General features: G+C 57.8%; 1 protein-coding gene across 4 annotated transcripts in view; it reads left to right on the forward strand.

Moving 5' to 3' along the window:
* PER2 (period circadian clock 2) overlaps positions 1-13,078 on the forward strand; it is a 40,262-nt gene that overhangs the window by 13,884 nt on the left and 13,300 nt on the right. For all 4 annotated transcript variants that reach the window (XR_001917237.1, XR_001917236.1, XM_018040197.1 and 1 more), the window contains 12 exons: positions 326-527; positions 4,384-4,435; positions 5,754-5,896; positions 6,204-6,282; positions 8,464-8,570; positions 9,139-9,292; positions 9,484-9,592; positions 10,135-10,260; positions 10,861-10,945; positions 11,650-11,812; positions 11,899-12,023; positions 12,755-12,919. Coding sequence is in view for 2 of the 4 variants with exons in the window: in XM_018040197.1 (XP_017895686.1) it covers positions 326-527; positions 4,384-4,435; positions 5,754-5,896; positions 6,204-6,282; positions 8,464-8,570; positions 9,139-9,292; positions 9,484-9,592; positions 10,135-10,260; positions 10,861-10,945; positions 11,650-11,812; positions 11,899-12,023; positions 12,755-12,919 (1,510 nt within the window). In the remaining 2 variants the exon portion in view is untranslated. The remainder of the gene's footprint in view (positions 1-325; positions 528-4,383; positions 4,436-5,753; positions 5,897-6,203; positions 6,283-8,463; positions 8,571-9,138; positions 9,293-9,483; positions 9,593-10,134; positions 10,261-10,860; positions 10,946-11,649; positions 11,813-11,898; positions 12,024-12,754; positions 12,920-13,078) is intronic.

A 13,078-nucleotide genomic window follows, 5' to 3' on the forward strand; every position in this document is an offset into this window, starting at 1 on the left:
GGGTCACCTGGGCTAGCCGCCAGCAGTGCCATGCCCAAAGACAGAGCAGGGGACAGCTGCAGAGGATTCCCGCAGCCGGGGTTCTGCTTGGCAGTGGAACCCCACGTGCTTTTCCAAACAGTATCCCACTGGGACCCCGTGTGTGTAAGAGAAGAAGTCCGGTCACTGTGGTCCGGGCTGGGGAAGAGGGGTCCACGACCCTTCACTTGTCCTGCTCCCTGCCCATGCCTTGGCCCGATTCTAGGGGGACCCCGATTCCGGGGAGGGTGATCTGTCCAGTCCACTCCTGCCCGGCCTCACCAGGGTCACATTCTCCACGTCCCAGGATATGTTTGTGGCCGCTGTGTCCCTGGTGACGGGGAAGATTCTGTACATCTCTGACCAAGTGGCCTCCATCTTTCGCTGTAAGAGGGATGCCTTCTACAACGCCAAGTTTGTGGAGTTCTTGGCGCCCCATGACGTGAGCGTGTTCCACAGCTCCACCACACCGTACAAGCTGCCGCCCTGGAGTGACCGCCGCCAAGCAGGTGAGGGCCCTTCTCCCAGGGCAGCATGGGGAGGACTCGGCCCAGCAGGCTGGGGGCCGGGCAGGGCGACCCCTGACGTGGGGCCGCTGCCCACCTCCCCTCCACGGAACTCCACTGCAGTCCCCCAGCGTGCCCTCCCAAAGGGGCTGAAGTGTCTGTGAAAGATTAAAGGTTGTTTGTTCAGAATAAATTTAGGACAGAAGTCTTTGAAGATTTCAGAAAGGGAAAACGGCTTTAGAAGATTTTAAGGGATGTCAGGTATCTTGGAAAGAAAGGTGATGGAAGCTGAAGTCTGGAGGCGAGGCTGCAGGGAGGGGAGAAAGACAGAGACACATCTGGAAGGCTTCCTGCAGGTGGTGTGGTGATGTTAGTGCATAGGGGAAGCTCAGCACCTCCGCGAGGCTGCTCCGTGAACACAGACCACGCCGTCCTCCCAGCTCAGACCCAGCTGGCTGTTGCAGGCTCTGCAGGCTCCGGGATGCACCACAGTGGCTGCGTCCCCAGGCCCCAGGGCTCCCAGCCCGCCCACTCTGCTCCTGGCCACGGGGCTCTCACGGTCAAGTGTCCTGCGTCCTTGTCCTGCAGTGTGTGTCCATCTGCGCCTAGACGGTCACTAGCCCCTCTGTGGGCTCTGAGTTCTCGAAGCTGAGATGGACCCGAAGAGGAGAAGCCCCAGGGAGTCGGGAGAGACGAGCAGGAAATGGACAGGACCAAGAGTGCTCCGGACAAGCTGGACCTTGGTCATGATCTCGACCAAGAGATCCCCCAAACTGGCTGCGTCCCCCAAAACTGACTCCTGTCCTTGGCTTCTAGATCAGGTCTCCGCTCCCATCAAAATGCTCCTCCGCCCACATCCACCTCCGCCTGGATCTCGGGTCCCTCCATGCCGTGGGGCTCCCCTCCCCTGCTTCCAGGCAGTGAGGCCCTTACCACCGCTGTCAGAGCCCCAGTTCAGCAGCTGTTCCTCCCCGAGCCCAGACAGCCGGGGCCAGGGCACAGTTTGCTCTAAGGCTGACTCGCAACGAGGGGGATATGTGCTTCACGTTTCCCGGGTCAAGCCGTCTGCTTTCACCTGAAGCCCCAGCCCAGGAACTGTGCAGCCAGATCGCTCAAGGCTGCAGCCAGCGTTAGGAGGACCACTCAGCTCTTGGTCATTGCAAGGAGGGAGCTCGCTCTGCGTGTGGGCTCACAGCGTGAACGGGCACCGCCCCCCTGGGATGCCTGGGACTGCATCTTTATCTGAAGAGAAAATAAGGCCTTTCCAGGCCAGTAATTTTATATAATTTTCCCTAACCAGTAATTCTCTACTTTTCCTTATGTTTTGTTGTTGGTGGTGGTTTCTTTGTTTTGAGTAGAGGAATCTTTATGAGAAAGACCAGAATCTAAGATATCTTTTCTTAAATCGTGTTTATTATGAAAACACTGTTCTTTCATCTCTAATGAGATCACCCAGTTGAACTCATGTTTTTACTAGACATTTAAATTTTAAAGTAAGGATTGATATAAGCTGTGAAATGCCCTGAGTTGCTTCTATTACAAAACAATAGGATGTGAAAGACTAGAGACCTCGTCAAGAAAAGGAGAGATACCAAGGGAACATTTCATGCGAAGATGGGCACAATAAAGGACAGAAATGGTCTGGACCTAACAGAAGCAGAGAATATTAAGAAGAGGCGGCAGAAATACACAGAAGAACTGTACAAAAAAGGTCTTAATGACGCAGATAACCACGATGGTGTGGTCACTCTCCTAGAGCCAGACATCCTGGAGTGTGAAGTCAAGTGGGCCTTAGGAAGCATCACTACGAACAAAGCTAGTGGAGGTGATGGAATTTCAGTTGAGCTATTTCAAATCCTGAAAAATGATGCTGTGAAAGTGCTGCACTCAATATGACAGCAAATTTGGAAAACTCAGCAGTGGCCACAGGACTGGAAAAGGTCAGTTTTCATTCCGATCCCAAAGAAAGGCAATGCCAAAGAATGCTCAGACTACTGCACAGTTGCACTCATTTCACATACTAGCAAGGTGATGTTCAAAATACTTCAAGTGAGGCTTCAAAAGTATGTGAACTGATGACTTGTAGATGTTCAAGCTGGATTTAGAAAAGACAGAGAAACCAGAGATCAAATTGCCAGCATCTGTTGGATCACAGAAAAAGCAAGAGAGTTCCAGAACTCTCTGGAACATCTGCTTTATTGACTACACTAAAGCCTTTGACTATGTGGATCACAACAAACTGTAGAAAATTCTTCAAGAGAAGGGAATTCCAGACCACCTTCCCTGCCTCGTGAGAAACATGTATGCAGGTCAAGAAGTGACAGAACCAGACACGGAACAACAGACTGGTTCCAAACTCGGAAAGGAGTACATCAAGGCTGTATATCGTCAACCTGCTTATTTAACTTTTAGGCAGAGTACATCTTGTGAAATGCCAGGCTGGATGAAGCACAAGCTGGAATTAAGATTGCTGGAGAAATATCAACAACCAAGAAGGCAATGGCACCCCACTCCAGTACTCTTGCCTGGAAAATCCCACGGGCGGAGGAGCCTGGTAGGCTGCAGTCAGTGGGGTCGCTAGGAGTCGGGCACGACTGAACGACTTCACTTTCACTTTTCACTTTCATGCATTGGAGAAGGAAATGGCAACCCACTCCAGTGTTCTTGCCTTGAGAATCCCATGGATGGAGGAGCCTGGTGGGCTACAGTCCATGGGGTCACTAAGAGTCGGACACGACTGAGCGACTTCACTTCACTTCACCTCAGATATGCAGATGACACCACCCTTATGGCAGAAAGTGAAGAGGAACTAAAGAGCCTCTTGATGCAAGGGAAAGAGGAGAGTGAAAAGCCGGGTTTAAAACTCAACATTCAGAAAACTAAGATCGTGGCATCCGGTCCCATCCCTTCATGGCAAATAGATGGGGAAACAATGGAAACAGTGACAGACTTATTTTCCTGAGCCTCAATATCACTGCAGATGGTGACTGCAGCCATGAAATCAAAAGACACTTGCTTCTTGGAAGAAAAGCTGTGACAAACCTAGACAGTGTGATAAAAAGCAGAGTCATCGCTTCGCCAACAAAGGTCCATATAGTCAAAGCTCTGGTTTTCCAGTAATCATGCACAGATGTGAGAGCTGGACCATAAAGAAAGCTGAGCGCTGAAGAACTGATGTTTTCGTAATGCTGTAGAAGACTCTTGAGAGTCCCTTGGACTGCATGGAGATCAAACCATCCATCCTAAAGGAAATCAGTCCTGAATATTCATTGGAAGGACTGATGCTGAAGCTGAAGCTCCAGTACTTTGGCCACCTGATGTGAGTAAGAGCTGACTCATTGGAAAAGACCCTGATGCTGGGAAGGACTGAAGGCGGGAGGGAAAGGGGATGACAGAGGATGAGATGGTTGGATGGCATCACCGACTCAATGGATGTGAGTTTGAGCAAGCTCCGGGAGATGGTGATGGACAGGGAAGCCTGGCGTGCTGCAGTTCGTGGGGTCGAAACTGGACTTAGCACCTGAAGAACAGCAGTTCCCCCAAAAATGCTTGGGTTGAGACACTCGGGTGTTTATATGCAAACACTCTGCCCACGAGTGAGCCCAGCTCCGAAAGTTAAATCTGTCCTTAGTTCGTGTGTTTGTGGCAGTGCTGTTGGCACGGCGTGGTTCCGTGAGTGCTCACTCGTGAACTAGCCCTCACCTCGGTCAGGACTGGAGTCAGAGCTCTGTACCCTGAGGGCTCCACTCGGTGGCAGGTAAACCTGTTTCGCACCCTGACTCTCGATTCTCCTGCCTCATCTGTAGGAAATAAAAGCACCTTCCGGGGTCAGCCATGTGACGGGGACTTTCTCTTTCAGACTCTTTTACTCAAGAATGTATGGAGGAGAAGTCTTTCTTCTGCCGAGTCAGGTGAGCCCAGTTCCTGAAGATGGGGAAGGTGCAGGAGTGCCCTGCCCCGCCGCCTGCCCAGGCCCCGTTCTCTGGGGTGGAGGCTCAGCAGGGGCACCTCTGCCACATGGCACGCGTGTCCTGAAAAGTCCGCGTGAAGACACGCTTCCATAGGCCAAGCCGTTCTGTTTTGTTTCATGTTTTGGTCTGCTGCTCAGCTTGTGCGACCTTAGTTCCCCGCCCAGGGATCGAACCGGGGCTCTGGCAGTGCCAGTACTAAGCCCTAATCACTGGCCTGCCAGGGAAGTCCCGAGCTGCATTTTAAATGTGCCTGGGGAGTTAGGAGAGACGGGCCAACCGTGGGGTGACTGACCGGCTCCTCGTGAAGAACGTCAGCCTGGGCAGCCCAGACTCATATCTGTCACCTGGGAAATTGGCCAGCTCCCCACCTCTTGGAAAGACATGACCCTAGGTTCTGTGAGGACTCCAGAAGCTTGTGTAGCCTTTGGTCTGGGTGTGTTTTCTCAGGGAGAGCCCATAGCTTTCCCCACAGGTTCTGTGAGGATCCCAGAAGCTCATGTAGCCTTTGGTCTGAGTGTGTTTTCTCAGGGAGAGCCCTTAGCTTTCCTCACAGCTCTGTGAAGACCCCTGAAGCTCATGAAACCCTTAGTCTAAATGTATTTTCTCGGGGAGAGCCCACAGCTTTCCCCACAGGTTCTGTGAGGACCCTGGAAGCTTGTGTAGCCTTTGGTCTGGGTGTGTTTTCTCAGGGAGAGCCCATAGCTTTCCCCACAGGTTCTGTGAGGACCCTAGAAGCTTGTGTAGCCTTTGGTCTGGGTGTGTTTTCTCAGGGAGAGCCCACAGGTCGGTGGTCCTGAATCAAGGGACCTGTTGAACGTCCGGCTACAGTGTCAGGAGTGACTCCAGCCAGAGTTGGATACCCTCAGGAGTTGGGGCTAGGACCCCCGCACTGGAGCAGCAGCCCTTCCCCCAGTTAAAGTGCAAACTGCCCCAGAGAAGGGCCCCGGAAGCTCTCCCATTGCTCAGGCCAGTGGCTGTCTGATGGTCGCCTCACTGTCCCCAGACGTCTGAGCACAAGGACAGAGGAGCAGGGTGGTGGGTCGCAGACCCGTTTGCAGGCTGGAGGCACAAATCAGAAAGCAAGGGAGCGTGCCTGACTCGGGCTGGGTGAGGGGCCCGGCTCGGCTCCGTGGACATCTGTGCAATAAGTAAAGGACTGCTGAGACACAGCAGCCGCTGTTGGGGGAGAGGTAACCAGCAACAGAGGACGGGTCCTTCTGCCCTAATCCCTGGCCTCTCCTCCCGCCCTCCTCTGCAGTGTCGGCAAAAACCATGAGAGCGAGATCCGCTACCATCCGTTCCGCATGACGCCCTACCTGGCCCAGGTGTGCGAGCATCAGGGCGCGGAGAGCCAGCTTTGCTGCGTGCTGCTGGCGGAGAGAGTGCACTCGGGCTATGAAGGTAACGGGCCAGCCTGCTCCCCGGCTTCCGTGCGAGGCTCAGATGTATGTCTGTAAGGCGAGCTCTCGGTGCCCGCCTCTCCCAGCCTCAGGCAGGGTCTCGCCCCCTCCAGACTCGGTCGCCACCCACCTGTGTCACTGTAGCCCCTCCACACCTCCCCCCTGTCGGCCAGAGGCTCTGGGCCCGCATCGCTCACCGGGTCCAGGCGTCACTGGACTGTGGCTGCCCTCCTCTTCTCCGGCCACAAACTTTGTTCTAATATAACCACATTCAAATCAGAAGTCTGTGCGAAATTCTTTTCTTTCAGCCCCTAGAATCCCTCCTGAAAAGAGAATTTTTACGACCACACATTCGCCAAATTGTCTGTTCCAGGACGTGGACCAAAGGTAAGCCAGGCAGCACGGGTCCCCACCCCACCCAGCCAGCTCTCCCCTGCCCTCCCGCTGGCCTTGGAGTTGGTGCCATGCCCTTCACAGCAGCAGGTTCCCCGCCCCAGATAGTTTCTGGCTCATCACTGTCTTGGCAGTTACTTAATAACCAAATAAAGCTCAATGAATTTTCATGATTTTGATGTTGAAGCTATTTAGCGAAAGCTCAGGCTGCGTGTTGTGTGTAATAATCAATGGAAACACTCCACTATACGTAGACAATGAAATAATTATGGAATCACACTAAAACGTCCTAAGATATGGACGCTACATAGATGAGACATGCTGGGGAGCTGGTCATCATTCTAGTTGAGCCTGTCTGCATACCCTGGTCTAAACCTGGTTCTGAAGTCGGGCGCACACATCAAAGCTGGTGCAGCCAGTGCTAGGACTGAAGCTGAAGGCACCCTGGCAGGGCCCCAGCAGAGGTGCGTCTCCAGCCTGCCTGCCACAGGCCGCTACAGGGAGGGGCCACCGCCATACCTCTGCCCAGAGCCCTCCCGTGCTCCCCGCCTGGGTCCTCCAGGGTCCTACAGCAGGGTGCTGTAGTCGGTGCCCATGGCCCTGCTAGGGTCGGGAGCACTGACCGTTCTGAGGGCTCTGGGTTCACAGGTGTGGCTCAGGGTCCCTGTGTGACTTCCTCAGCTCCTAGGTATGGGCATGAAGACACAAAGAATGCTGCTGCTATTTCTGCCAGCAAGGCTCTGGGAGAAGTCTCCTGGGAAGACCCACAGGGAGCTCGCTTGGCTTTCTGCAGGGTGTCTGTGCAGGGTCAGGCCCCCCCACCACCTGCACCAGGCCCAGGGACACTGGGTGCCCCCACCCCTGGCTGCAGGCGGCCTGCTCTCCGGCAGCCAGGCCCATCAGCCTCCCCAGCCCCAGGCTGCTCAGGTGTGTGTGACCAGCCACCTGCAGCTTTGAGGTGTAGGTTCCAGGCCCCACGCGGCCCTGGGGAGCAGGATCCTGGAGGTTGGGGCCTAGGAGCTGCATTCGCGAAGCAACCCCAGGATAGTTTTTATACCTCCAAAAGCCTAAGCATTCCTGCCTGCAGCTGCCCCAGGTGTCCACTCATTTGTGTGCAGGAGGCCTGGTGAGCTGGTCACTGTGGGCCAAGAGGCTGCAGAGCCTGGCTCAGTAAGCCCAGCAGACAGTCCAGCCCACGGAGCCCAGGCTGACCAGGGCTCCTTTCCCCTCCTCCTCTGCTTTCTCCTCCTACCTCTCTGGCCAGGCCTTGACCAGGATGTGCTGTACATCCTGTCCAAAGGAAAATACCAGGCTCAGAACGTGCCCCAGGCAAGAAAGAGGCAATCAAAGAACTCCCACGAGGAAGTTCTCCCCACACAGAACAGGGAGGCTTTGCTCTAAGGAAAGAAGGAGCTGCTCCACGTGAGCAGAAGTCAGCTTGAGAAACAGCTGCTGGGATGAAAGGGAGACCGGCCTGCTGAGAAGGGAGACTGAGATGCCACTCAGAACAGGAGCTGAGCCACCAGAGGGTGCTGGACTCACGAGGGGGCGGGACTCACGAGGGTCAGGACCCACAGCGGGGACAGGACTCACAGAGGCAGAAGGGGGGACTACAGAAGTCCAGTGTAAAACGTTGCCCAGAAAGCAAAACAGCTGCACCCAGGGAAGACCTGATGGGCACAGGGCAGGGTCCCAGTTGGCGATGGCAGCTCCTGGGGACCAGACACCGTAGCCGCAGGTAGGGCAGGAGGAGGATGCCTGGAGCTGGGGAGATGCCCACGGGCAGGGCTGCCCTGGTCCGGGCAAACTTGTTTCAGAAAGTCCGTGTCAGGCCGTGTCTGGCCAAACTCAGGACACCCTAAAAGGAAAAGCTCTTAGAAGAAAACAAAAACGTTGTCATGATGGGTTCTTTCAGAAGTCAGCCTCAGGTCTAAGCACTGAGCCTGTGACGGGCCTGGCTTCTGGTCGCAGACCCTCAGCGATGCTGCACCCTCGGTTTGCCAATTAAAGAAAAGCCTGACTGTTGCCTCGTCAGCACTGGTACCCAGATTTGGTCTTTAGGGAGTGGGGAGCCGGCCTCGTTCCTGGAGATGATGGGCTGGCCGCTGCTCCTGCAGGCCGTGTTCTGGCCGGCATCCTGAGCGCGGCCGTGACCCCGCGTCGCTTGCCTTGCAGGGCCGTCCCTCTTCTGGGCCACCTGCCCCAGGACCTGATCGAGACCCCCGTGCTCGTGCAGCTGCACCCCAGCGACAGGCCCCTGATGCTCGCCATCCACAAGAAGAGTAGGTCCCCTCCTCGCGGTTCTTCTGGGGGGTGCAGGCAAAGCTAGTTCAGTCTGGGGGTGTCTTCCCGAGGTCAGCACCCACCAGGACTGGTCCAGGGGGCTGCGGGCAAGGGCTGTCCCACCGCCTGCCTCGAGTCCTGGTGGTTGAGAGTAGCCCACCACCTGAGTCCTCTGTGTCCCGTTTTGATTGTTGGCTGCACCAGCAGGGAGGAAGAGAGGAGACGGGGTCAGCTGGCAGGGTTTGGGCGAGTAGGGTGGTTGGCCCAAGCCAGGGGTGTGGACAACCCCGGTCCTGCAAGCCCACAGACACAGCCGACACTGAGTATCCTGCTGGGAGAAGACCAGTGAGGCTCGCAGGGACGTGTCCTAAAATCTACGAGGACACTGCTGCAGGCAGCCCCATGTGCAGCCTAAAGGAAAACAAGATCCAGAGCAGCGGCTTTGAAGGGGTATTGGCGTCTCCGGAGTTTTCAAGTGACTCCAAGATTGAGTGCATCTCCGAGTGTCTTGTACTGCAAGCACCGCCGCATCTGCTCACACCCCGAACTCTGTCCTCCCTCCCCTAGTCGTGCAGTCTGGGGGGCAGCCCTTCGACTACTCCCCGCTCCGGTTCCGCGCCCGAAATGGGGAGTACGTCACACTGGACACCAGCTGGTCCAGCTTCATCAACCCCTGGAGCAGAAAGATCTCCTTCATCATTGGGAGACACAGAGTGAGGCTGTGAGTGCCCCCAGGGCCGGGGCGCGGGGAGCTGGGAGGGGCCCGACCCAGGCCACCTCCCACCACGCACCCACCCCCTGGGGGGCGGGGCCTCCCCCAGGTGGACGGGGAGTGGGCAGGTGGCAGCCCAGGGGGTCTGCAGGGAGGAGGAGGCAGGGGCCCGACTCACGGAGACAATGGAAACCCGGCAGGGGGCCTCTGAACGAGGACGTGTTCTCTGCCCCGCCCGGCCTGGAGGAAAAGGCCCCACAGCCCGGCGTCCAGGAGCTCACGGAGCAGATCCACCGGCTGCTGCTGCAGGTGGGTGCGCTGCCCCCTGCCCCCTAGACAGCCCAGAGCCGCCCCCAGACCAGGCTCCGCCCCCCTTCCCAGGCCCATCTCCCGTTTCCAGTGCCACCCTGCACCCTCGCACTGGTGTCCGAAACTCGCAGCCCTGGGCCAGTGGGTGGGGGCATCCCTCCAACTCTGGAAGCCGAGCTGGCCCCAGGGGACTGGAGAAGCCCCCTCCCGTCCTTAGGGACACAGCCCTCAGGAAGAATTCCTGTGAGCACCTGGGCCCCGGGAACGACTTCCTGCTTCTCGGTGCCCAGGGGCTGGGGGTACTGTCAGGCACCTTGTTTTGTCTCTCAACCCCGTGGCCATGGATTCCCTGGGGACTGGGATCCAGGCCCGGCCCCATGGCTGGAAGCAGGGAGCCCACCACCACCCGACCCTGGGCCCAAGCCCAGCCCCACCTGGTGCCCACGGAGGGCCACCAGCCCCCAGCAGGTCATGGCCTCTCTGAGAGTCAGCAGGGGACCACGTGCCACCTGTCCAGACTCCTCCTGCCGCTGTCTCCACAGCCCGTGCCCCACAGCGGCTCCAGCGGCTACGGGAGCCTGGGCAGCAACGGGTCCCACGAGCATCTCATGAGCCAGACCTCCTCCAGCGACAGTGCCGGCCAGGAGGACCCCCGCCGGAAGAGAGCCGTACGTGCCCCGCGGCCCCCTCTGCCCAGCACCCGGGACACGGGTGACCGTGCACTCTGAGGCCAGTCCTTGCTGGGGCCAGGCCTGTCTGACCTCAGCTGCTTCTGGCTGCTCTAAACTCGGCTCACCTGAGACTCACTCCAGCCTTGAAAGGGTGGGAGCAGCTGCACGCTGTGGCTACAGGTGTGGGTGAGAACTGTTTAAAGCAGGCAAATCAGACAAAAGAGACGATCAAACTGAAGGATTAGGGTTAGAAAGAAGACAGTGTAGCCTAACGTTCACTTTATTTCTTATTCTTCAGAATCGTAAAATCTGCTTTGTTTGGGTCTCAGATCTCATACAGAGCTTGCTTCTCTGTTGCTGTGGAGAAGGAAATGGCAGCCCACTCCAGCTCTCTTGCCTGGAGAACCCCATGGAGAGAGGAGCCTGGTGGGCTGCAGTCCTTGGGGTCGCAAAGAGTCGGGCACGGCTGAGCGACTTCATTTCACTTTCTCTGCTGCTGGGGCTGGCTGGGCTTTTCTCTTTCTCAGTCTGTCGGGCACAGGTTGCAGGGTCTCCTGGGGTGAGTAATGTGTTCATTTGTTTTTGTTTTTCTTCAAGGAAATTTGTAAAAATGGTAACAAGGCCAAAAGCAAAAGTCATTACCCTGATGAATCTGGAGAACAAAAGAGCAAGCCAGCTTCAGGTACCAAATGATCCAGCATTTCCTTAGCGAGGCTTCAGTGTGGCGAGACGGGGAGGCGGGTATGACTCAAACTCTGGACGCAGGGAATTTCCCCTTCGAGTTGGACTGTTCGCTTCCGTGCTGACACAGGGCTCAGCCTGGGGTCCACACCACAGCCCCTGTCCAGGTGGCCCTGTTCCCGGAGGCCCACGAGGTGTGGCCAGGTGTGCGCCTCTGCCCCACGACCCCCTGGTCCCACTCTGCAGAGTGGCCCTGGGTCACGTGAGCAGACACTCGCCAGGGGGCTGCCAGCTGTCTGAGGTGGGGGTGCCAACTCTGCTCCGGGCTCCCCCGCTTCACCCCAGGCTGGATCCCACTCACTGTGTGACAAGTCACATTGGAAGAGACCAACCCTTCCAAGGCCAGGAATATTGATGGACCACAAAGCTCCTGTGATCTTCAGGGGTTCATGTAGGAACTGGCCTTTCCCACTGTGGAGTCCCTGAACCTGAGGACAGCCCAAACTGAGTGGGGACAAGAGAGCTCCCTCCGCTGGCCTGGCGGGGTTGCCTGACTCCCAGGCTGGCCCCGGGGTCTCTGCGTCGGTGCGGCACATGCTGAGCCCCGGCCTTACCTTTCAGTAGAACTGAAATGCTCTGTAACCTTACAGTGGGCACTGGGGGAAACAGGTATTAACGGAAAGAACAATGTTGTCGTTGCTCCAGAAATGCAGAGCGGTTCCCCGACTCCGATGAAAGCTGCTGCGGCTGCGGAGAAGGACAGCTCCGGGGCCAGCCTGCCCGAGGCCAGCCCTCCCGAGGGGCTGGCCTGCAGGGACCCGCCGGCCGCTTCCTACCAGCAGATCAGCTGCCTGGACGGCGTCATCAGGTGCGGCCCTTCTGGCCTCCCTCCCCGCCAGCGGCGCCCACGGTTGGGCTCTCGGTTACATGAAGCCCTTTCCGACCCGCCCGCAGGTACCTGGAGAGCTGCAGCGAGGCGGCCACCCTGAAGAGGAAGTGCGAGTTCCCTGCGAGCCTTCCCACACCCCAGGCCAGCGACAAGCGCCTGGCCCTCGCGGGCCCCGGGCCACACGCCGCAGGTACCGCGTCTGCTTGAGCTGTGACCGCCTGGCCACTTATCCCCTCTCTCGGGATCAGGCCTTATCTGAGAGCCCGGGGCCCCTTCTCCCTCCCCCTGTGGGTTCAAGGACATGTGTGGGGGTGTTAGCTGTTGACATAAATAACCAAAATGGCTCAGAACCTCCTTACCAGCTAGAGGTAGAGGTGGTTCTGGACTTAGAGGACAGGATCCCCGGGGCTGCCAGAAGCCAGGGTGTTATCGGGTGGGCCCATTTCTGTGTCTCAGAGGAGGACTGGCCTCTGAGTGTCAGCGGCCACAGGAGTCAGAGGAGATTGGATGTGCGGTTATCACCAGTGGTCCTCACCAGGACCACAAGCAGGGTCTCCACGGTTGATGGAAGCCCGGGCGACTGGTGGAGCTTGCCCCAGCCCATAGAGGGAGCCCAGCTGCTTGCCTGCCCTCAGTAGAGCGGCCCGGGCCACAGGGGGGAGCTCCCCACAGGCCTCAGCAGAGGCCCCGAGCCCAGGTGCCTGCCTCCTCCCAGAGGACGCGGGGTGTCAGGGTGCTGCCGTCCCCATTCGGAGTCCCCTGTCTCTGCTGTCCCCCCAAGGGCACGGTGTCCCCTGGCAGGGCGAGTGCAGACTTGAGCCCCCGGGTCCTGGAGTGCCCCCAGCCGGCCTCTGTGCTGCGTCTCCGGGCAGCTCACCTTTATCGCGGTTTTGCGTCTGCTTCCCTTTTTCTCCTGTAAAGAGGCAGCAGCGCCCTCCCCAGTGAAGAGCCGCACGGACGTGGGCGCACGGCTGACGTCGCTGACGCTGCCCGGCAAGGCGGAGAGCATGGCGTCCCTCAGCAGCCAGTGCAGCTACAGCAGCACCATCGTCCACGTGGGCGACAAGAAGCCGCTGCCAGAGCTCGGTACGCCCGCGTCCTGGGCGATGGCAGGAGCGGTCGGACTCTGACAGTAGAGAGCGGGAGCTTTGCCGTGCGTCCCCAGATCCTCTCTAAGTGTATCTGAGTGCAGAGCGCCCACGTAGCCCAGTAAGGGGGTGTCCAGGGAGTCCAGGCACGTGCCGT

Source organism: Capra hircus, chromosome 3 (genome assembly GCF_001704415.2).
Source record: "Capra hircus breed San Clemente chromosome 3, ASM170441v1, whole genome shotgun sequence".
In the NCBI taxonomy this organism is placed as follows: Eukaryota; Metazoa; Chordata; class Mammalia; order Artiodactyla; family Bovidae; genus Capra; species Capra hircus.